The following is a 26,617-nucleotide window of genomic DNA, read 5'->3' on the forward strand; positions in this document are numbered from 1 at the left end:
GAGGAGCTTAAGGATCTTCCTCACCCATAACCAAGTTAGCCGGTCTTGGGCATGGACAGCAGGGTTTTTCCCGCCAGTTTATCTGGGGTTTTTCATCCCGCAAACACACACAGGAATCTTCGAGGCATTGGAGTGACCATTCTATCCTCGTATTCCGGTTATGAAATCCAAGCATGCTTGGAGGGGTGTGGGCCTTAAAGGCCTGTTAAATCCATTGAGATAGAGAGAGTACATGTAACCACTACAGATGATATTTGAGGTCTGGTTTAATTATATGAGAGAAAACTGGAGTGCTCAGACAGTGACTAACTCAATGCTAAAAAAAAAAAAAAAAGGCAAGTGAACCATATACTAAGTAATCACTATGATGGCCAAACCAATATGCAGATCATGAAATTCACTGACCCATGTGTGACAGACTGAATTCTGTATATCCACTCATAGCTATCTTCTCTTTCATTCTCTGACATCCTTATTTTAATTATTTTTCATTTTTATTCTACATATGTATTTATACGCAGATGCATAATAATACCAATAATGTAATAATGTTCAACACTATAAAATTCATTATACATTCATTAATTCAATAATTCATTATCTTCCACCCATAACAAATATCTGATTATTTCTTAAAATTATGTCACAAATTTATTGTTTCTATAACCAGATGCTGAAGGCAATTCTATTTTTAATCTTAATAGCAAAATTGATATTCATATATTTCTTTTGCATGATCTTTTTATTATACTTTCTGGTAGAGCCTAGTTCACACAGCAAACTCCTTGCCTATTTTATACATGTCCTGACTTATAAATCTCAATTAAATCAGTTTGCCACCTCCTGTTAGATAAATGTATCAGGTTACAACTAACCTATCTGGTGACTAATTGGGTAGCATCTGCTTTTCAATTACCAAGGTTGTGGGTTCAAATCCCATGGCAACATGGATGCTTCTGAATGCCATTAAGTGGTAGATGATTTTCACGGTGAAGTGTGTGATCACCACCCCTTTCAAACATACACACAGTAAATCTTCTTGAATTATAATCTTCTCTTGACATTCATTAGAAACTTTATAAAAGTAGTGAGCCATATTCAAGTGGCTTGATAGGAGACTTGTATAGATCTTGAAAAATGTGATTGTCTACTTGTCCGTAACAAGTGAGAATTTATTGGGAAAAAAAAAAAAAAACCCACAAGAAAAGCTTCAGTTTAATGTCATTAAACAGCTTTTGTATGTTTACCTTACTTACTGCATCTAGTGAGCAATATTAATCATTACAAATGCCTGTTTTGTCGATTATCACTGATTTTTCATAATGGAATACGATCATTGAGAGGATAGAATAGGATATGAATGCATTATTTTACTTTCAGAGAACACTCATTTATACCATGAGGCAACCAATTAATAGACACAAAAACCAAAAAGAGATGTGCAGCTGTGGTAATTAGCTTCTTTCTTATCCAGTAATAGAATATGCAGAATATGACCTTTATTACGGTAAACATTAAACCTTGAAAAATGAAACTTATTTTCCTAAAATATTTCTTTATATTGATTCTAACCAAATTTTTTTTTTTTTAATTTATTTTTTTGTTTTCAATTGAAGCTGTGTCATATGACGCCACTGGGAATTAACCTGCTGTGGGACCTGTTAATAAAAGTTTGTCAACAGGAAAATATACCTGAGGAATGGAGGGAAAGTACTCTTGTCCCCATCTACAAGAGTAAAGGGGATGCACAAAACTATAAGAATTACAGAGGAATAAAGTTTGATGTCCCACACAATGAAAATCCTAGAGAGGGTTCTTGATGGAAGACTGAGGAAGGAGGTGGAGATTGAAAAGGAGCAATTTGGCTTCATGCCTGGTCAACTGATGACAGATGCTATCTTTGGGTTACGACAGATGACGGAAAAGTTTCAAGAGAAGCAACGGGAGCTACATCTGGTATCTATTGATCTGGAGAAAGCATATCATAAAGTGCCAACGCAAGAAGTCTGGAGGTGTCTGAGGGAGAAGAAGGTACCAGAGAGATATGTCAGGCTGGTGCAGGAGATGTACAGAAATGTGAAGACAAGAGTTTGGACCTGCCTGGGAGAGACAAAGTTTTCCAGTGACAGTTGGCTTGCATCAAGGGTCAGCATTAAGTCCGTTCCTGTTTAATATTGTGATGGAGGAGGTGACAAAGGAGGTGAGAGAAGATGCACCTTGGACTATGTTGTATGCAGATCACATCGTGTTGGGTGCAGAATCAAGAGAAGAAGTAGCAGCTAAACTGTAAAGTTGGAGGAAAGTACTAGAAGAGAGAGAGAGAGGTATGAGACTGAGCAGAAGTAAGACAGAGTATATGTGTTGCAAAGTGGATGGCAGCTAGGAGATAGATCTGGAGCTGGAAGGAAATGTCATCAGTGACTTTAGATACTTAGGTTCAACAATGAAACAGGATGGCAAGGCTGAGAAGGAAGTGGGATGCAGGATACAAGCAGGATGGAGGAACTGGAGACAGATGGCTGGAGTGCTATGCGATAAGAGGGTGCCGATCAATCTAAAAGGCAAAATCTACAGGACAGAGTAGTGAGACCAGCTATGACGTATGCTATGGAAACTGTGGCCCTGAGGAAAAATAACATCAGCAAGATGGAGGTAGCAGAGATGAGAATGCTTAGGTGGATGTGCAGTGTGACCAGAAAGGATTGTCTGAGAAATGACTATGTAAGGGGAACAATAAAAGTTACGAACTTAGGAGTAAAGATACAGGAGGCAAGGTTGAGATGGTTTGGTCATGTGATGAGGAGGGAGGAAGAGTATGTAGGAAAAAAGGTCATGCAGATGGATGTGTGTGTGTGGGGGGGAGGAAGCGTGGGTAGCCAAAGAAGAGATGGAATGAGATGGTGGAGGAGAACTTGAGGATGAAGAACTTGGATGTGGCTACAGCCCAAGACAGGAGGTTGTGGAGGAGACTCACTACAAACAGTGACCCTACTTAAGTGGGAAAAGCTGCAGAAGAAGAAGAATGTTCTCAATGTTTGTTTATAATAGAAGAGAAGAAATTGATTTTTTCCATAAAAATGATTCAAGACATAAGTATTAACAAAAACTTAGTAAAATATAATATCTTTTATAAAATGCATGCATTTTTTCTTCGCAGAGTGAAAACTAATACAATAGATGATACACTAATACAATCCTGGATCTGGTCAACTTAATGAAAGATTATAAGCTGACCAGATCCAGTATTAAACACATGACTATGTTAGGCAACGATGGTAGAGTATATCCAGGTCGACATCTGATTAGTGAGATATCTGCCTGACTGGTGAGCCATCACAAAAAGTTTTAAGTTCTATCTCCTATAAGTGAAGTTTCCTTTAATTAAGCCCACAATCTGCCAAGCTTCACTAGATGTATATTACTTACCAATATGATTATTGAACTTCAATTCCCTATTAACTAAAATATTCAAATCCTTGCGTTAACTTTTTCTAAAGCATGTCTATTCAACTTATATCTGTTTAATACCACCTTATTATCAAATCACATATATTTGCATTTGTTCACATTAAATTTAAGCCTCACTTCCCTGTACATTCTTCCAATCTTTTAAGATCCTGTAAAATTAGATTATCCAAACAGCTAACTACTATGTCCACATCATATCATCAGCAATATATTAAGCAACAATGGCCAAAACACAAAATTCTGCCATCAACTAGGTAATCTTCAAAGAACCTAGTTCTTTGAAGATTACCCTCTAAACACTACTTCTTGCCATTTATCTGTCAACCAATTTCCTATTAATGACCACCTTACTAAGTAATCATTAATACCTACTTAGTATATTTTAATCAACAGTGGAAGAATATCAATGCTTTTGCCAAAATCCAAATAAATGAAACCATAGCCAACTGTGATAACACAGGCTATTTCTTGGTATCACTTGGTATGATGAATCACTCTAATAAAAACTGGAATAAGCCTCACTGTCATAATTATATTCATATTAATGATTCAATGAAGATGATGAAAAAGTAGACTAAGTAACCCTGACAAATTTTGCCACTCATGCAATACTTCAAAAACTATCAAGATTCACAGAGATATCTGCACCATGCAAATTAAATTCTTCAGCAAGGGGATCTTCTACTTATCAAAGATATATAAGGAGAAGACCTTCGACATAACCATTTAAAGAATGTGGGAGAGCCAGCTGGGACTTCTGATCTATGAGTAATGTCCAATCCTGACCTTAAGGTAGCGCAATGCATCCTGTTAGTAGGTATTTGCCTGGATACTGAACAAATGAGGATGGGATAGAAACGTGAGATGACCAACTGTATTTCTCTACTAGCTTAAACAAGAAACAAACACAATGGTACAAGATGATGAAATTCTATGCCAACTGAGGCATTACCTGAGGTTAAACAAGGTCCTTGTGGTTTTTGTCGAGGAGCAAGTGCAACAGTGAAAAGTCAGCTACTGAAACAAACTCTAAGCAGAAGTGAAAGTCAGCAGAAGTGAAAATAGGCATCATCAATGGTGGAAAAAGCCTGCTAAAGAACAAATAAGATGTTATATTTGGGCAATAGTTATCAAGGAAAGCAAGGAGTAGCGATAGAATTCAACATCAAACAAGATAACAAATTATGGCAAGCAATTTCAAAACTCATGTGGACAAATTTCAAAATGGAGAATTGGTCAATGCAATTTATCTGTGCATATCATCCCCACAGAAGGTTCTTCTTCTAAGGAAGAAGTGGAGGAATTTTTCAAGTCATTAAAACAGGCAGCTGACATAATGAAAACAGAAAAACTGGTCCTTTTTAGACTAAGCAGTGGAGTAGGAAACAAATCCTAATAAATAAAAATGTTATGAAAAATTTGGAGAAAACAACAAAGCTAATAATAATAATGGACAGTCTGCTAGATTTCTATTCAGGACACAGATTTGTGTACAAAGATGTAGACAAATTCACACTGAGAGAAGACATAAGAAAAAAAGAAAAGTCTTATTGACTATATTATTGTTGATAATGATATCTTTACACCAATTCAGGATTCAAGAGTATAACAGAAGAAATGAAATTGGAAGCAGGGTAAAAATGAAGGTGATGTTGAAAAAAAAAATATGTAAGAAAATTTTAAAATGAATTAAAGTTGAGCAGCTTTTATAAGTTAACTGTAGACTCAACTATACAGATATTCAGGCAAAAATGAAGAGTTCAAAAACAAGAACCAAACCTTGAGTCTCAGTGGCAGACTCTGAAGTAAACACTGACTGATTCAGCTAGAGAGGCATGTGGCGATGTCTCCAAGGAGAGAAAAATCAGAACTCCATGGTGAATGCAAGAAGTTAACACAGTCCTTGAATAGAAGAAAGCATATCAAAAGTTTTTAACAAGTAAGTCAGCAGATGCTCTGTGGCAATACAGAGAAAAATATAAGAGAACTAAGCTATAAGTAGCTAAATAAAAGTCATGGGAAGACCTTTGTAAGAATGAATGATAAATGCACGTAAACACAAGAAAGATATTTAATTAACCAAATATTTGTAAGAATATAGAAGATAAACATAAAGGTGGAAAAAATGTTTGGAGGTTATTGAGAAAGTACAGAAATGGAGAAAAGTGTACTCTAAAAGGAATCAGAGATGATAAAGATGACATGAAAAGTGAAACTAAAGATATTCTAGGTATCTGTAGTAATTACTTAGAAAGACTTTCTAAATGAAACAAACAGTGACAATGACAGAAAATATCCGAAAGGAATCAGTTATTAAAAGCCTGAAATGTGGAAAGCTGAAGTAGATGATACCAGAAATGATTAACAACAGATATATCAAAGTTTTGCAATGGCTACACTGCATAATTGAGAAGGTCAAAAGGGTGAATTCCAGAAGATTGGAGTGGAGCTCTTGTAGTTCCCATCTATAAAAAGGGAAATAAAACTGAATGTGAGAATTACAAAAGAATTCCACTATTAAGTGTTCCAGGTAAGCCAGATGCAAGCATACCTGAAAAGAGGCTAAGAAAAACCACAGAGAAGAATAACAAATAAAGCTGTCAAAGATCAGGTTTCTCACCTTACAACAAATATTTAGAATTCCAGAAAATATAATATGGATCTCTACTTAAGTTTTGTAGACATGGAAGTTATATGATAAAGTAGGAAGAGAAAAGCTATTTCAGCACACTAGAATTATATAGGGTAAATGGCATGTCACACAGGGCAATTCATAGCCTATATTTAAATCGTAGGTGGCTTGATGTTAACTCAGTTATAACACAAGGGCACATTATTTCCATTCTTGTTCTTCATTTATATGGATCAAATTATGAAACAGAGCAACATTACACCTAATATCAGAATTGGAGATATTCAATTTAGCTTTTGGCTTCATGTAGATGATGAACTCCTAAACAAATCCAATGCAAGTCTCTTTAACATGCACTGGACTGCAAGTTAAAGATTCAGTTAAAGGTTTAACTGAATAACAGCTGTAAAAAATCTGGTATAAAAATAAGTAATAAAAAGACCAAAAACTATGAAAAGGAATATATGGAAAGCTTCAACTGCATTCTTAATGGAGAACCTATATAACAAGCAAAATATTTAAACTATTTAGGCACAGTTTTTAGTGAAAAGATGGCAAATTAAATCTGGAAATAGACAACAGAATAAGAAAAGCTGGTATGGTGGGGAGTCAGTTGAATAAATTTACATGGAACAAGAGAAATTGATGGGATTATGTTACAAAAAATTAATGATGCTGGGGATCTTGGATGTACAGTGGATAAAATACTAAATTTGAAAGGTTGTACTGCAAAAATTGCAAATATAACTCAGAAGATAATTGCATTGTTGAAACAAACATTGACATACGTGTGTAGAGGCTTAAGTACTGTGAGGACATCATGTTGGAGGCTTAATGGATTTTTTACAACACTCAAAAAGAATTAAAATAGAATTTAATACTTCCTATATTTCGTCCTAGTCACTAGGACATCTACGGGGATTACAAAAACAATTAATGTAACATATACACAAATAACAAACAATACTAAGCCCAACCACATTACCCTTATCCGCTCTGGTGTCACCCACGTGGTTGGGCTTAGTATTGTTTGTTATTTGTGTATATGTTACATTAATTGTTTTTGTAATCCCCGTAGATGTCCTAGTGACTAGGACGAAATATAGGAAGTATTAAATTCTATTTTAATTCTTTTTGAGTGTTGTAAAAAATCCATTAAGCCTCCAACATTGACATGTAAGGATAAGAATGTCATTTTGCCTCTTTATAAGGTCTTGATACAGCCTCACATGGACTAACTATTGTGCAGATTTGGATTCCTAGGTATGGAGAGAATGAAGATGCTGTGGAAAGAATGTAAAAAAGAGAAAGATGATATTGGGAATATGGATTGCAGATTATGAGTACAGACTGAGAGGATGTGGACTGCAGACTGGTAAACAGGAGGAAGAGTATGAGAGGTTATCAACTGATGAAATTTTTCGTTATGTGAAGGTCAGGAGAGAACAAAAAGACATCTGTGGAAGTTAAGTGTAAGTGTAGTTAAGAAAGGAATAAGAGCTAGCCATTACTCTCTCACAGTAGTGCCATCTAGTGTAAATGAGTTTAAGAGAAGTATGATAGCTGGTGTGGTTGATCTACAGCCTCCCACAATGAGTCCATAACTCCCTGGAAGTCTCAGATAATAATAATAAATCTATAGTCTATAATGAAATTATAGAGACAATATCTATAATGCATTTTATTCTCTTCAAAGAGTGAGACATAACTTTTGATAAGAAACGAAGTCTATATTCCAGTAATAGTACATTCATATTACAGCCAATTAATGAACCTGCAATTCTCATCCCATTCTCTCCTACTAGGAATAACACCTGTTTTGCCATAACAAAACAGTCTGGTCAACATTATTAAACAGTTCTGCTTTGTCATCTTTATCAGTTGCCTGATCACCTTCTCCATCCAGCAAGGCCATTTTTCCATAATATAGTCAATTTTCATTATTGCAAAGAGCATTATAAACTCACTATAACAAACTACTAAGAAGTGTCCCAACCAGATAAATTCATAGGTACAATACCATTCTAAAAGAATTTACTATAATAAATTCCTCTGGTTCCAATGAGCATGCTTATAGGGAGAGACAACTATAATTTCTTCCTACAGGACACATAAATCAAGAACTCTTCAAGATTTGCACACTACAAAGGGTTTAGTAAAAAATTCAGTGTTAGCCATTTTCTATTAATATCTAACTGCATACAATAATTAAGTACCACTGTGTTTGATATATACTGCTATTTTGAGTGGCCATACCACCTTAGATTCACAGATTCTTAAGTTAGCAATGTCAAGTTCCTTTCTAATATCTTCATTTTCAATATGATTCTGCCATTGATATCATCTGTTCACTTGCTTAATTTTTCTCAGAACTCTCATATCTAGTCTCATAATCTTTGATTACGTAATTTATTTTTAATCCAACCCTCAGATCCATAAACTTAAAACTGGTTTGAACACTGTCTTGTATACTGATAGTTTAGTGTTTTGGCTAATTTCTCTCTAATTCCATATAAATTTATTCAACTGACTCTTCCATACCAGTTTTGCTTAATCTGTTATCTATTTTCCGATTTAAGTTGCCATCTTCACTAAAAACTGTGCCTAAATAGCTGAAACATTTTACTGGTTCTATAGATTATTCATTGAGAATGCAACTGAAGTTTTCTATGTTCCTGCCTATTTTCATACTAGTGTTTTTAATGCTAATTTTCATTAGCATTAAATTGTTACAGATGTTATTCAATTTAAAGAATCCTGGAGACTTGCACCAGATGCATGGATGCAAACATCATTTGCATAAAGCAAAGAGCTAAGTTTGATGGCTCTGATTCTAATATCAGGTTTATTGCTACTTTCTTTCATAATGCAGCCCACATAGACAATGAATAAGAGTTGAGATAATATGCATCCTTGCCTTACACCTGATTTTACATCACACCATCATCCTGCCCATTGAAAACTTAGGTTTCTAGATTTGGAAAAGATTTCTCAACCATTTGTTGTAAAGCGAAAATCTGATGTTGACAATCTCTATTTGGCCCAAACCCAGCTGGGTTTCTTTCCCAGTGTCTCTCTAATCCACAATTTTTTTCAGCTTCTTTTCAAAAACACTTGCATAAATCTTACTCAGAACACTAAATAGAAAAACTGTTCTGTAATTCTCACATTTAGAATTACTCCATTTATTTTTTTATGGATGGGAATTATGAGAGTTCTACTCCAATCATCTGGAATTCAACCTTCTTATGCAGTGTGGCCAGTGCAAAACTTTCATACCTCAGTATTTCAGCATTTCTGGTTGAATATCACTAGTCTTTCCACCTTTGCACAATCCAAGTTTTTTCTACCTCAAGTACTGATTATGTGCTCCCGTTTGCATTTCACTTGAAAAATTTTGCTACTGTTTTATCACTGCTTGTTTCATTTAAAAATCTTTAAAAGTAATTACTCCAGATATGAAGAATATCATTCTCTTCAGTTTTCACATCACCTTTATCATCTTTGATTCCTTTTACCACTTTCTGAATTTTTCAATAGCCTCAAGAACATTTTGCCACCTTCCTGATATTTATCTTTTATCTTCTTACCATGACTTCTGATGACTTTTGTTTAGCTACTTTACACAGAGCTCAGCTCTCTTACATTTTCTCTTGCTTTCTTCTTTCCAAGAACATTTTTAACTTCTTGCATTTACCATGGGGTTTTGATTTTTTTCTCTTTGAAGTCAACTTCGCCACATGCCTCTGTAGCTAAATCAGTTAGTGTTTACTTCAGAGTCTGCCACTGAGATTCCAAGTTTTGGTTCTTGTTTTTGAACTCTCATTTTTTTTTTCTGGCATGTAGAGCTCAGTGGAAGTGGCAGTTGCATCCTTTGTATTAGGCCCCCCAAAGATTGACTATGTTCAAGTCTAGTCATCACTGAATGGAGGAACTTTTTCTAAGCCTTTCTTTGACCAGTTCTCGAGTTAGATGATCTCTGGCATGGGCAAGCAAATTTTTCGTCCCATCACATCTGTAAACTCAAAAAAATTGAATGTAGAACCCACACTATTTCAGACAAGAACATATCCTATTAGGGTTAGGTACCAACAGATGGCAGTACTTGTCTGCAGGTCTCATCATCGGTTGGCACTTATAATTAGTGATAGTCTTGGGCCAGCTATGACTGATTGGCTACTGGTGGAGATTGAACTGCTCATCCAGTCTCCACAAGCTAGATAGGGTTGAAAAAGGCGTTGCCTACTCCCTATAAGGGAATAAAATCTGCTAGCTGATTTTTTTTCCTTGAATAATATTTGTATATTTGAGTCTGCAGTTGACTTATAAAATCTATCAAGCTTTAATTCTTTTTAAAACTTTCTTATATACTGTTATTTTCAATATGATGATATTCATTTTTATCCTAGTTAAAACAAAGTCATGGTTACTTCCAAATTGAAATCCTCTGTATGCTCTTGTCTTGAACCAACCAGCACAAAGGCATCACTAACAATGACATAGTGAGGCTTTTCTTATTTCTTGTCTTCTCTCCAAGTGAATTTGTGTACTTCTTTTCATTGAAACATGGTATTAGCAATGACTAATCCATATCCTGAGCAGAAATCAAGCAGATGCTTACCATTATTATTAGCCTTGCTCCATTTCTCCATTTCAAAACATTTCTATGTCTGGTGGGATTCATTTCCTACTGTGATGGTTAGATTTCCAACATGGAACACTTTTTCCATTTTCTTTATCAGCTGTCTGCTCTAATGACTTGAAAAATTCTTCCACTTCTTCGTTAGGAGAACCTTCTGTAGGACCACAGGCACAAATAAATTTCATTGTCAATTTTCCCATTTTGAAGTTTTCCCATATAACTCTATGTAAAATGGCTTTCCATTCAAGAGGGGCGCAATTCTAGCTAGCCTTCTCGTGGTGCACCCTGGGTCACACTAAAGAGCTAGAGCAACTCGCGGCCAAACCATTGTGCAATCTCCTGACCATATTTGCACATGGAAATTCAAAACCTTCACAACGATTCCTCCCAGAACCAAATGACAAGGAACATCGGACATAGTATCTGTATCTGCCAGTTAAATGTTGAGGGTATTAGTGCATCAAAGTGACAATATCTTTCTAAACTCCTACGAGATGAAAACATCGATCTACTTTTTATTCAAGAATCACATATCGAATCTGAAGACCAAGTTAAATCTAGAGCAACAATTCCTGGTTACGATATTGGAATAACATATAGTTATTGCTATGACAACATAACATATATCCGAAATGATATTGAGAATGCTGTGCTGATAACCTTTTCTACTGATGACAAAATCCATAAGATCGTTGCTAGAATAGAGAACATCATGATTGTGAATGTGTATAAACCACCTGGAACCGCTTGGCCAAATGATGTTATACAGATATACACCATCCATCAGTGTACTCTGGAGACTTTAACAGCCACCATACTTCTTGGAAATATCATTGGAATGATCAAAATGGGGAAACATAAGCTAAATGGGCAGATCTACACCGTCTCCACTTGGTTTTTGATGCCAAGGAAAAAGGCACCTTTAGAGTTTGGAATAAGAAATATAACCCTGATTTGACATTTGTCTCCACTGATAGTGAAAATCAACCTTTACAGGTCTCCAGACGTATTCTCGGTTTTTCCAAATAGTCAACACTGTTCCATTTTAATGGAATTAGGCACCCAAATTCCAGTGATAACATCATTTCCTAGACCAAGATGGAATTTCCAAAAAGCTGACTGAGAAAATTTTACTGTGGACCTACATGCACGTCTTAGAAGAATTCCCCCAACTCATAAAAATTATACACGATTCACTGGAGTAGTCATAACGGTGGCAAAAAGATACATCCCTCGAGGCTACCAAAAAGAATATGTGCCTGGATGGACTAAAGAAAGCGAATCCCTGTATCGGGAATTCCTTGGGCATAAGGATCCTGAGATGGGAGAAGTATTGCTTCATAGTCTTAATGCTGCTTGAAGGGAAAAGTGGATCCAATTAACTGAGAACATAGACTTTAAACACTCTAGCAGAAAAACTTGGCCCAAGCCCCTTTATACCAAAGAAATCTTCACCTGTCAACTCAAATCAGATACTGCTCATATTGTTTCGCTTTCTAGAATCCCTATAGACAAAGAACATACTAGAGAGGTAAAACGTGAATTAAAGACTAAGAAAGCTGTAATTCAAAAGAACCTACAATTCCCCTTGCCTTCTTCTTGTGAGGAAATATCTTTGGCGCATCAAAACAAGGAAGGCTCCTGGATTCGATAATATTCATAATGAATTCCTGATACATTGTGGTTGGCCAAATTTTTTAGCAATGTACGTGGAAGTGGTTGTGTCCCCAGGGAATTTAAAAGAAACAAAAATCATCACTGTGATAAAACCTGGTAAGCTAGCAGACAGAAGTGAAAGCTATCGCCCCATAATCCTTTTAAGTAAACTGCTGGAGAGACTGATTCTGAATAGGATCAGTGGGAAAATTTTGGAATGAATGTGTTCCAATAGAACAAGTGGGGTTCAGAAGAGATCATAGCTGCACAGATCAGGTCCTTAGCTTAACAACTTACACTGAAGGGAGTTTCGAAGATGCTTGAAGACTACCGCAGTCTTTGTTGACTTGACAGCGACCTACGATACTGTCTGGAGGAAGGGACTCGTATACAAATTCCTTAAGATCATCCCATGTAAAACACTGGGGCACCTCATAAACAAATTATTATGTGATCGATATTTCAGAGTGGTAAATGGAGGAAGTATCAGTGATAAATCTATACCAAGAACTGAAGAAATATTGATAATTGATATGTCGGCCTTATGGCAGTTCTATAAAAAATCGAGATTAACACCAAATCCTGGTAAAATTGAATGTTCTTGTTTTCACCTTAATAACAGACTTGCAAATCAAAAACCAGAGATATATGTTGATGGGACATTAATCTCATTTAATCCAACACCTAAATACTTGAGGATAACCTTTAATAAAACTTTGTCATATAAACAACATATGATTAATATCGCTGCTAAAGTATGTACTAGAAATAATATAGTTCAGAAGCTTTACGGTACTACATGGGGCTCAAGTGCCACAACTCTACAGTGCACCGCTTTGGGACTGGTCTACAGTGCAGCAGAGTATGGTGCCCCTGTCTGGCTTAATAGTCACCACATCAACAAATTAGATCAGTGATTCTCAACCTTTTTTTCGTCACAGTACACTTTTAATAATTTTAAAATTTGGTGGCACACTAACAATAAGATAAATTCAAAAGAATTTTATTTGGTTAATTAATTCATGTACCTATAATATATTTTGTAAAAATAGCATACAATAATAATTTGCAATAAAATATAAAATGATATTGCATTACAAAGTAAACAAAATGTTTATTTAATGGTAAATTACATTTAATGCGAAATTTGAGCATGTTTTTTTTTTTTTGATAACTTCATTTATATTTGGGCGTATAAATGATAATGCTACTCTCATTTTGTGATCCAGATTTAAAAGTCTGGATCTTTTTTTCATTTTTATATCGGTCAAAGCCAAAAATCCGAATTCGCACAAATAAGATGTGGAAAATTGTAATAACACACTTAAAGCTTTTTGTGATATTGTTAGATAATCGTATCTAAGATTAATCCAGAACGAATTGATTCTTCTGAATGTTTTGAAATTAAATCTCAGTTATTACACACAGAAATCAGTTCTTCTTCTTCTTTCAAAGTTAGTTCATACACCGATGTGTCGCTTATCACAAATGGATTCCAAATCCAATCAAATTTTTTTATTTCTAAATTTGGAAAGTAATGAACAATATTTTGCTCTAGTATTGTCAAATGATCAATAACTATTTTATGAATTATTTTATAACAATCTTTTGGAACTGACTCAAACTTTTCTAAACTACCTTCTTGTGCTTTATTCTACCATAAAGTAATTTTTTTTTCCAACAAACCAACAAAATCATTATTATCTTGTTCAAAAAATATCTTTATCTCGTTTTTTAATTCAAGCATGCAAGACAAAACTTTCCCTCTGGATAACCACCTGACTTCCGTGTGTAGTAACAATGATTCGTATTTAGACTCCATAGCCTGGCATAACTGACTAAACAGGTGACTTTTTAATGGTCTTGATTTTATATAATTAATCATTTTAACACATTGTTCCAGCACTATTTTCAATTCTGATGGTAATTGTTTTGTAATGAGTGTTTCCCGATGCAAAAAAACAATGGGTAACTAATATCTGCATTATCTTCTCTTACATGTGCTACAAATCCTTTTATAGATCCTGTCATAGCTGCAGCACCATCTGTACAAATGCCAATGCACAAATTCCATGAAATTTTAATTTCTTGTAAATAATTAATTTCATCGAAAATATGTTTTCCTGTTGTGAAATCAGATAATTCACGACAACATAAAAATTGATTAATTATATCATTTTCGTGAATGAATCGAACGAATGCAATTAAGTGTGCTTTTCCCGTAATATCAGCTGTTTCGTCGATTTGTAAAGCAAAATTTGAATTTGCAAGAGTTTTAGCAGTATTTTCTTCAATATTTTGGGACAAGTCTATAATTCTGCAATGAATTGGGTCATTTCAAAGTGGTATTTTACAAACATCAATTTCTGCTGATTCACCGATCATTCTTTCTTTTTACAATTTTACGACAAGCAGGTAATATAATTTTTTCAGCCAAATTTTAATTTGAGAGCAATTAATTCAGCCACTTCATAAGAAGCTACCTGAGCTTTTTCAGACACTAATTTGCTTTTTAAAAATCTTTAATTGTTTGGATCTTGCAGATAATGAATTTTGAAAGTAGGCTTTGTCTTTTGATGCTAGCGAAGGATGATTAGTGAGCAGGTGATGTTGGAGCTTGCTCGGAACCATAGCACTGTTTGATAATTTACAACCACATACCGCACACTCTGGAACAGTTTTATCATTTTCCATTGTAGATGTAAATCCAAATTTTAAGCAGTCATCATTATACTTATGATGAACATTACATTTTTTGGCAGAGGAAACATCTTTACTTGTACTGGGCTCGTTAGCATGATCGCTAGCATCATCATTATCGTCGTTAAGCTTTCTTTTTTTTTTTATCCATTTATCCATTTTAGGGGGTTCATTGAAAATAAAAATAATTTTGTCAAAAAATTATTAAAAACGACATATTGTATATTGCCTTTGAACCCGTTTTAATTAAGTTTGACTACACAATATTGGTATTGCACATACGAAAACGAATATATAAGTTGTAACTAACCATATGCACACATCAAGCAGGCGACTAGTAGACTAAACTAATATGTAGCTTTGTTAGCCAGTAGCCAGAACTATAATAGCCATGCGCATTGGTTCAGCCAGTCCCTGCTAGGAAGGTTGAACTGATTGAACTACTTGTCTGACGCCACTTATGTATGAGTATTCGCAGTGGCGGCACACCAAAGTGCTGCGGCACAGTGGTTGAGAATCACTGAATTAGATGTTCAACTTAATCTCACCTAGGCGCTTAATAACGGATGTATCAGAAGCACACCCTTACAGTGGCTCCCCATTCTGAGCCATATTTCTCCTCCAGAATTGCGACGACAGGAAGCTCTGCTTCGTGAATATAAAAGAATCCTAAATAACCAAAATCTCCCAATACATGAGTTTATTTCAGATGCTTTATCTGATAGATTAAAATCCAGAAGACCTGCCATTAAAACCACCTGTAACCTTCTCGGTCAGAATGCCAGTTTGATGAATAAGTGGAATGCACTGCGGACTCAAGCAGTATGACCTGAAGTCTGTAGCTACATAAATATTCTTCAAAAACCATCTGGATTTGACCTGTCCACGAATATATGGAAGTCTGCTAACAGGATCTGTACAGGTCATGGTGTGTGCAGAGACTTACTATCAAAATGGGGAAGATACCAAATCCCAACTGCCCTTATGGAGCTGAGACCCAAACCATTCGTCATATAGTTCAGGAATGTGAGTTAGCGGCATATCCAGGTGAACTAAAGGACATTTTTGACCTATCCCCAGAGGCGATTGATTGGATAAAAAATCTAAATGTAAAAATATGACTAAATTCTTGCTTGATGCTTGTCATTTAATACCTTTAATATCTGTATTTTATATGCTTGTTTATGTTTTACTTCTTATTTATCATTTTATATATTGTATCTTATCTATATTCATATGTATTTTATTCTATTTCCTTTTAACCATGTGTATATGGCCATACAATAAATAAATAAATTCCATTCAAGAGGTTTATCTTTGTGTGTGGTGATGAATGCCATCGCTACTCCTTTCTCTCATTGATTGTTATTTATCTGAATATAACATCCTATACTTATTATTTAGTAATATCTTGACTGTTTATGTCTCAGTAATAAATACTTTGTCCACATGGTACCAGTTCTCCTGCAAGTTTGATTTCCTTTCCATTAATACTTCTTATATCTTCAATTCTTCTGACAGTGGAGTTTTTTCCCTAGATGCTGAGTTTGAGTTTATTCTAGTAGCTGACTTTTCACTATTTGCTCATTTCCTTAATCTTGAGAATAGATTGCCCTCCTGTGATACAGTAATTCTGCTCGCTTCACCATAACAAGAGAGCTGCAATTGCCCCTTGGACTCCCTGGAAGTGTCACATAATAATAATCAGGCAATGCCACAGCTGGCATGAAATCTCATCTTGTTGTACCATCATATGTGTATCTGGTTTAAGACAACAGAGAGTACAATTTGGTTGGCTAAGTCAACCCATCCTTGTTCATTCAGTACCCAGTGTCTACCAAATTAATAGGGCACACCATGTGAAGGCAAAAATTTGACATTCGGTCAGAATTTTAACTTAAATCCAATGGATTTTGCTATCTGGGGATATCTGTAATCTCAACATAATGCAGTTTAAAAGGAATATTTCAAACATTGCACATAAAATGAATTTAGCTCCACCAGACAGGGTCCATCAGCTCCATCTATGCTTATAAATAAATGAGTTTACAGCTGACTTTCACTATAGCAATAGAAAGATCACAGGAACAGTTTGTGACAGCAAATTTCTTTTAACACGTTCTTGTCGGGGCAATCGCAGCTCTCTTGTCATGGCGAAGCAAGCAGAATTACTGTACCACCTGGCAATTTCGTTCCTACATGTCGTTGGTCACACCACTTTTCATGACAGTTTCTTTCATTGTAACTAATCCCACATAGCAGGGGGAGGTAACATATATTAAAAAATAATAATTAAATACTAATATATTTGATTATTAGTTACTATACGTGATTCACTAAAAGATGTAAAGAATAGTAAATATAAGAAAAAGAGAGAATTGGCATGAATAAAAATATTTTCAGTATTGTAAAAACTCTAGACTTTCATATTCACATTTATAAGGCATAATTTAAAAATAAATAAATAACTAACCAACAAGAAACAGCAACTGTATACATTGCTAGCTCAGTAAATAACTATAGGGAGGAGCTTATTCTATAATCAGGTGATTCATGTGGGTTGACGAAGGAGCAAATCATCTTGTACAATTTATTGTGTTTGTTATGTGTATTTCTTTCTTATATATATATATATATATATATATATATATATATATTTCACTTTCAATTTTTACTCCCTATGTGTATACTGTCTGAAGACTGGAAGCAGCTATCCCTATATAGTGAACAACATGCCCTCCCCATGAACAACATGCCCTCCCCAACAGCCATTATACTGCAGATGCAAGAAAAACAAGTAATTTTATTGTATCACTGAATAAGGTACAGAGACATCTGCAGTCTGGTCATCTCTGATTGCACTATTTGTTAACAAATAGTGCAATCAGAGATGACCTGGATAAAAACAGCACCACCTAATGAAACACAAGTCCCCTCCCACAGAAACAATGCTGCACAGACTCAAGCAAAACCATTTGATGTACCACCAAACACAGTATCTAACTAAAATCAATTATCCTAGCATAGGTACAAGTTTTCAATTACATGAATAAGTGTTTGTTCTACTGCATCTGAAATTTTCAATGTTGTTAAGACAGATCACAATGTTAACTTGAAATAAAATTCTACTGAAAGAGTTGCAACTAACATGCCATATAAACTTTGTGTCAGTGAGCCTGCCTTATGCAGAAGCAGAGAGAAGTCCTGTAGGTACAATAATTGTGCAAAACAATTCCCGACACGAACATGCACATAAAAAACTACTCTCACAAGCATGCTTGTAGGAACCATAGTTTACAGTAATATAGCTTGCTGTAGTTAATTTCCTTTTTTTGCTTAACATTGCATATATAGTTTGGTTAGGATGTTTTGGTAGTTTCTTTTAATGGTGATGCTAGTGAAAGTCAATTGTATAATAATTTTTTTTTTATATTTTATCCTTTTTTTCTGATTATATAATATGCAGTATCCTCAACATAAATAACATACTATGATGCAACAGTAGAGTCTCCATAGCTCAGTCAGTATAGACGAAGCCCTTTGGTCGGAAAGACCTGGGTTCGATTCCAGTCAGAAACATAAGGAACCTTTATCTGGTCTCTTTCAACTAAAGGTGAATTATTAAAACACTTAAGGAATTGAACAACGTAGTTAAGGATATAAATTAAATTATACTTTAATAAATATTTGCCTCAGCCCTAAGAAATTCTCCAAACCTTAACAAATTTGGTTGTATGCGACTGCCCCAAATTTGGGAGGCCTACATCAGCAGACCTTCAAGCCCAACGGCCAAGAACACCTACTTAGCCCGCTAGAGGGCACCATCAGGACTGTTAGGAGAACAATAGCTTCATCTCTTCATTCCCAGTTTCTGTGTTGTAGTGCCTACGTGCACGTAACTTTTTTTGTAAGTTCCTTTAGAAGATGGCAACGTGACGTTGCCGAAATATTGGAAAATATTTATTAAAGTATAATTTAATTTATATCCTTAACTACGTTGTTCAATTCCTTAAGCGTTTTAATAATGCATAACCAATGTGTAAGCCTGTCTACGAGAATAAAGGTGAGTTAGCCGGTCTCATACAGAGGTAAAGGATTTTCCCCTTCCAGAAACTCTAGTTTTTCGTCCCTCAGAAAGGAAAACTGGCCAGCAGAACACACATAATTTTTACAGACAAGAATACTTAGAGGTATGGGGGTAACCACCTTATCCTCGTATTACGATTAAGAAATCCAAGGATCCTTGGAAAGCTGTGAGTGCTTAAGTGCCTGTTAATGCCACTGATGATGCAACAGTGACACAATATTAGTGTGTCAAGCTAAAGGTAAGCTGATCTGATCCACTTAAGTCTAAAGTAGAAAAATAATGAAATGTATTTCAGAAATTTTTAAGAACATTTACCTAGAATAAATTAAACCATGCTGAACACCTTCTGCCATATCTCTTACCACATTGCAGAGTTCTTCCCTGGAGGTATAGGCTAGACAAACATTTAAATAAAGCCTGAAATTAAAAAGAAAAATTATATAGTTCATTATAAATAAATTCAGTTTGACACAGATCACAATCACAAGACTGTTACATACACATTCATATTTAAATATGAATATACAGTCAACCTTCAATATAGCAAACTCAGAGGAATCAGAGAAATAATTTATAATAGTCTGCTACAGTGATAGCTTTTAGTACAGAATTATGCTAATGGAGCTGTAGTCAGGATTTTTTGTAGTTTGTTATTGTGAGTATGCTTGTAACAGTGTTTATTATATAGAGAGCAAGAGTCGTATGTCACAACAATCCTGAACAGTCAAGAAATGAGAAATAGATTACAATGACTTATCCAAACAATTTTAGTTTCTACAGTCATTATCCATTTCAGTTCTCATTTACTTTATTAATCTCAGAGGGAGCATTTGTGCACGTGCAGGTTCGACAATCCTGTGACAATCCGAGTGTGTTGAAATCAGAATCTTTTCCTTTTGTCCTTGGCTAAAAATCAATTTACCTCATTTTGTCAAATTCATTTACTCTCTCTATTGTTTTCCTTATGTCACTAACATTTTAATTGTCTTCAATTACTAATTTTCTCTCATCCAACTATACTAACAGCAGAATTATTTCCAACTGCAATGATTAAAAATACTAATATGGACAGTAGAAGGGCTAATGATTAGTCTAAGCATACAGTTTGTTCACTAGGCAGATCAGCTGCAACTTGGTATTAATTTCTTTACCTTACATAGCCAAACTTATTTGTGCTGTCTGGCATCATCAGAATAACAAGCAGACAGTCTTCATGCTTTCTATGCTTCATTTCCTTAATTGTATATTTATTTCTGCTCTTCTGATTAAAACATTTACACTGAATGTATTACTAAAACAATTCCTATGGCAATGGAAACATTGGTTCATTTAAATTTTAGCAGTGGCCATTCAAGAATAATCAAATACAGGTACACCAGTAGATGGGTGGCATCTATGCATACATTTGTTTCGACATACCTTGCCAGAGAGCACCCAACCTAGAATCTCCCAACTTTGACCTTCTTTGGATGAAAATATCCCTACCCAACTCAGTCAAATTCATTTTCTGTCTCTATCACTCCCATAATGCAACTAACCACTCCGAGCTCTTTAATTTCCTCTTTCTATAAACTGTTTTAGAAAGAGGAAATTAAAATTTCTTAAAAGACCTCCTCCAGTCTCACTTTCCCAACAGCGAAATCATCCTCCTAGTAGATTTCAATGTCCACAACACTAACTGGTTTTCCTCCTCCACTATCTCTGTCCACAAGATCTTACAGATCTTGCAGACAGAGATGTTGAAACATTTGCCATCATGACTTTACACAACTAGTTCAGATGCCAACCAGAATACCTGACCTGAACCACTCTTCAAATACCCTAATCTCTTTCTGACCAATGATCCAAATACACAGTGAATGTAGAGGGCCTACTAGGCAATTCTGACCACAACCTAGTGCTCATCTCTTTCCCCATGCAACAATACTTACACAGCCACTCCCATACAAGAGTAGTCAGGCATTATAACAGTGCCAAGTGGGAAGCAATAGTTGGAAGCAAAGAGATCAGTAAAATACTGGCAATGGAATCATACATTCCCCACAGTACTCTGACCTGCCATTCCCTAACTAAACCTTGGTTTTCCAAAAGATGCACCAAGGCTGTACAAATGAAAAACCAAACATACCATAACTGGCTTAAATCAAGAACTTCATCCTCATTTAAAGCTTATACCCAAGCCCGAAATAAATGCAAAAAAACAAAAACAAAAACAAACAATCAATGCTTTGAAAACAGAGTTTGAAAGAGCAAAAAGCAGGAAATTAGCAGCTGTCTAAATAGCAGCCAAGCCTTCTGGTCTCTCGCCAAAGCAATGGGTCATAACTTCTGCCCAACACTATTCCCACCTCTATCATACCCAGATGGCTCCATTGCATCATCACCTACAGAAAAGGCCAATTGCCTGGCCTCATACTTTGCTTCCAATGCATGCATAATTGACAATAGCAAATCTCCCCCTCATACAATGCCCACTATATCCTTTTGCCAGAAAGAGATCAGTAAAATCCTGTCCAAATTAGACACAAAAAAGTCTCCTGGCCCTGACGGCATTCCTCCAATAATGCCAAACTTGTGTATGGGAGTGGCTGTGTAAGTATTGTTGCATGGCTTGTGCACCAGAACTGACTCCTGTCCTATGTCACCTATATATATTATCTTACTCCACTGGTATCTATCCAACAGCCTGGAAATTGGCCTATATTCAACCCATTCCCAAGAAGGGCGACAAGCCAGTACCATCCAACTACCGCCCCATTCGCTCACCTCCATATTGTCTAAAGTAATGGAAAAAAATAATCAATTCCCAACTCCAACACTACCTGTCTAATAAACAACCACCAGTATGGATTCCGTTGCTGCTGATCAACAGGAGATCTACTCACACGTCACTCATCTCTGGAAAAATGCCATGGAGAAGTTTGGCAAATCTCAAGCACTTGATATCTCCAAGGCGTTTGGCTGGGTCTGGCACAAGGGCTTACTAAGCAAACTGCCATGATTTGGTCTATCTCAAACGTGTGGACAGACTTATGTGTTCGTCAAACATGTTGTTTATTATTTTAACGGTATAATAGAACACAGAAACTAAGTAAATAATTAATTTATTAACTTAATGCTGATATTTCGCTGGTGTTATAACCAGCATCTTCAGAGCACAAAAACACTGTTTGTCACAATACGCGAGACTAAAACAACATGGTGTACTTAAACAAAATTGTAGCAGCAACACAAAGACTAGAGTCCTGATTTTGGCGCCCTCTATCTGAAAAAAAAAAAAAAAAAAAAAGCTATCATATATTACTAGAGTCCTAGAAAAGTGCTAGTTTTTTCTTAATATGACTGTCTCCCAGATCATCGGCAAGTTAATACGGCCATATTTGTTGAGATTTGGAGTGTGTTTTAGGGCTTCTGTCGCCTCTAAGAACAATCTCTCTGATTTATACGGGTTTCTGTGTAGTACTTTTGTGTTTTTCCAGTTGATCCTGTGTGCAGGGGTATCCAGAGCATGGTCTGCTAGGCCCGACTTCCCATAATGATAATTCCGGACGTATCTTTTATGTTCGCTGATGCGGATGTTCACAGTTCTTCCTGTTTGACTGTAGTAGGTTTGATTGCATGAGCAGGGTACTTGGTAGACTCATGGATGTGATAAAGGAGGAATGCTGTCCTTGGGTGAGCGGATGAGGGTGGCTAATTTGCTACATGGTCTGAATGTAGTGCGTAGTTTATGTTTATTGAGAATTCTTGAGATCTTTTCGGATGTGCCTTTAATGTAAGGGATGGTGACTGTTTTGTTGTAGTTCTCTGTGGTGGATGGTGGGAGGAGTTTCTTAGGAGTGTTTAGTATTTTGTTTATTTTATGTGGATTGTAGCCGTTGGCCAAGAAGGTGTGGCGTAAGTGAGTCAGTTCAGCAGTAAGAGCCTTGTCATTGGAACAGATTGCTCTCGCTCTATGGGTTAGCATTTTTAATATGCCATATTGTTGAGAAGGATGATGGTGTGATTGTTTGTGTAAGTATCTACCTGTATGTGTGGGTTTTCTAAAAACTGAAAATGATAAGGAACCATCTGGGAGATGTGTGATGAGTGTATCCAGGAAGGGCACACAGTTATTGGCTTCCAGTTCCATAGTAAAGTGGATTTTTGGATGTTGGCTATTTAAATGTGCTAAGAATGTTTTCAATGTCTCAGGGCCATGTGGCCAAATAGCAAGCACATCGTCAACATAGCGTAGCCAAAGTGTTCGTTTGAGAGTGGCTGTATTGATTGCTTGTTTTTCCACGTGTTCTATGTAAAAGTTGGCTGGGGGGGGGGGGGGAGCCTATGGCTGTCCCATCAATTTGTTTGTATATTTTCCCTTTCCATGTGAAATATCCTGCATGTATTGTGAATTTGAATAGTTCAAATATATCAGGGGGGAAGTGTGACTTCAGTAGATTAGTGGTACATTTGTGAATAGCGAAGTGATGTCAAAGCTTACTATTAAGTCTGAGCTTTTCAGGGTAAGGTGTTGTAAGATGCTTTTTAGGTGTGCTGAATTTTTGACAAACGAGGAAGAATTGTTTGTGAGAGTGGCTAGTAGCTTCGCTAAATGTCTAGCCAGTTTGTATGTGGGACTATTTATACTGTCCACAATCGCGCACAACTCAACATCACCAGAGTTAAAGATCGGTACTATCAACGTAAGAAGCCTGAATGGCAAAGAAATGGAGCTAGCTGAGGAATTAGATAAGTACCAGATCGACATAATAGGGGTGACTGAAACAAAAAAGACCAAAACTGGTGAGATCTTTCTGAGCAATAAATACAAAATGTCATATTCAGGCAATGACAATCAAGGAAAAGAAGGAGTAGCCATAGTATTCAACACAAAATACGAGGCTAATCTTCTTGAATGGCAATCAGTCTCAAGTAGAGTAATGTGGGCAAATATGAGAATGGGGAACTGGACAATGAGACTTATTTGAGCCTATGGTCCCAAAGAAGGTTCTACTAAGGTAGAAGTGGAGGAATTTTTTGAGGCTTTAGAAAAAGCAACTGACACAATGAAAAAGGAAAAGTTGGTCCTTGTTGGGGATCTAAATAGCAGAGTAGGAAATGATTGTGAGACATATAAAAATATTTTGGGAAAATTTGGAGAAAAGAGCAAAGCTAATAATAATGGCAAATATCTGTTGGATTTCTGCTCAGGACATGGACTGGTTATTACTAACACCATGTTCCAACATAAAAATGTGCACAAATTCACATGGAGAGAAGAGGCTAGGAATAAGAAAAGTCTCATTGACTATGTTATTGTTGATAGTGATGTTTTCTCCCTGGTGCAGGACACCAGAGTGTACAGAGGATTTGAAATTGGAAGTGATCACTATTTAATCTTGAGCAGGATCAAATTGAATTTCATATTGAAAAGAATAACATGTAAGAAAGTTTTAAAGCGAATAAAAGTTGAGCAGCTCTCAGATGTGAGCTGTAGACTAAAATACCAAAGATAATTGAAGGAAAAATGAAAGAGTTTGAGAACAGGAACCAAACCTTGGAGATTCAGTAGCAAGCCTTGAAGAAAACCCTGATAGATTCAGCTAGAGAGGCAAGTGGTGAAGTTGTCTGCAAGGATAGAAAAATTAGAACTCCATGGTGGACACAGGAAGTTAAAGAGGCAGTGAAGGAAAAGAAGAAAGCATATCAAAACTTCCTGGCAAATAAGTCAGTTTGTGCTCTTGGAGAATACAGAGACAAATGTAAGAAAGCTACACTGTGTAAAACTAGCTAAACAAAAGTCATGGGAAGGACTTTGGCAAGAACATAGAAAATAAATATCAAGAAGGTGGCAAAATATTCTGGGGGTTGTTGAAGAAGCTTAGGAATGGAGAAAAGAGTGCTCTAAAAGGAGTTAGAGATGATAAAGGTGACATGAAAACTTGAGAAAAAGATATCTTTGAAGTATGGAGTAATTACTTTGAAAATCTGCTAAATGAAACAAGCAGTGATGACAGCACAGTGATAAAAAACACTGATCAGGCATGCAGTCAGGAATACATATCCATACTTGAAGTAGACAAAGCCATCAAAAGCTTGAAATGTGGAAAGGCAGCAGGAGTAGATAATAATCGACCAGAAATGCTGAAGTATGGTGGTATAAAAGTCTTGCAGTGGCTGCACTGCATAGTTCAGAAAGCCTGGACAGAGGGACGAATTCCCGATGATTGGAGTAGAGCTCTAATTGTACCCATATATAAAAAGGGAAATAAAACTGAATGTGAGAATTACAGAGGTATTTCCCTACTGAGTGTTCCTGGTAAGATATATGCAAGTATACTTGAGAAACGGTTGAGAAGAACTGTGGAAGAAAAGCTTGGTGAAGAACAAGCTGGATTCAGGTCAAATAGAGGCTGCCAGGATCAGATCTTCACTTTACGACAAATAGTGGAGAAATCATGGGAATATAACAAAGATCTGTATTTAAGTCGATATGGAGAAGCTATTCAATATGCTAAAGTTATATGGTGTCAATGGAGCATTATTATTTGAGTTGTAAGTCAGCAGTTAGAATTGAAGGAAGTACAGGAAGATGGTTTAATGTTAAATCTGGTGTGAGACAAGGATGTACATTATCCCCTCTGTTATTCATTATCTATATGGATCACATTATGAAGGAAAGTGGTATTGCAGACGATGTTATACTTCTAAATAAATCTGTTACAAGTCTGCAAGATTCTCTGACTAAATTGAATAACTGTTGTAATAGATATGGCATGAAGGTCAGCAATAAAAAGACAAAGACAATGAATATAGGCAGAATCATTGAAAATGTCAACTGTGTTGCGAATGGAGAACCTGTGGAACAAGTAAAACATTTCAGCTACTTAGGCACAATTTTTAGTGAAGATGGTAAATTTAATATGGAAATAGACAACAGAATCAACAAAGCTGATACGGTAAGAAGTCAAATGAATAAATTCATATGGAATAACAGAGAAATTAGTCGGAACACTAAATTAGCTGTATGCAAGACAGTGTTCAAACCAGTTTTAACTTATGGATATGAGAACTTAAGCACCCCCCTGAGAGGGGGGTGCTCAAGGGTCAAAGCTGTATAACTGAGAGGAGACGTCCACATAGCCTTTAAAGGAATGTGGAGAACCGACCAGGGCTTCTGACCTAATGTCCAATCCTCACCTTCTCGTGGTGCATCCTGTTGGGTATCTACTTTGATACTGAACGAATGAGGATGGACTGGCAATTTGGGATTTAGCCGACCAAATTGTATTCTTATTGGTTAAACCAAAATAAAAAATGATGGTACAACATGACAAAATTTCATGCCGGCTGGGGCGTCGCCCGGTTAAACAAGGCCCCTGTTGTTTTCGCCAGGGAACCAGGGCGAACAGCGAAAAGTCAGCTACTGGAACAAATCTGAAAACAAACC

At 36.0% G+C, this 26,617-nt stretch overlaps 1 protein-coding gene across 4 annotated transcripts in view; it reads right to left on the reverse strand.

Moving 5' to 3' along the window:
* The window catches only part of LOC150095994 (dehydrodolichyl diphosphate synthase complex subunit DHDDS-like), a 208,084-nt gene that overhangs the window by 29,046 nt on the left and 152,421 nt on the right, over positions 1 to 26,617 (reverse strand). For all 4 annotated transcript variants that reach the window (XM_090409669.1, XM_090409668.1, XM_090409670.1 and 1 more), the window contains one exon: positions 19,501 to 19,602. In XM_090409669.1, coding sequence (XP_090265795.1) covers positions 19,501 to 19,602 — 102 coding nt within the window. The remainder of the gene's footprint in view (positions 1 to 19,500; positions 19,603 to 26,617) is intronic.

Source organism: Typopeltis vanoorti, chromosome 19 (genome assembly GCF_054136105.1).
Source record: "Typopeltis vanoorti isolate ZY-2024b chromosome 19, IOZ_Tvanoo_1.0, whole genome shotgun sequence".
In the NCBI taxonomy this organism is placed as follows: Eukaryota; Metazoa; Arthropoda; class Arachnida; order Uropygi; family Thelyphonidae; genus Typopeltis; species Typopeltis vanoorti.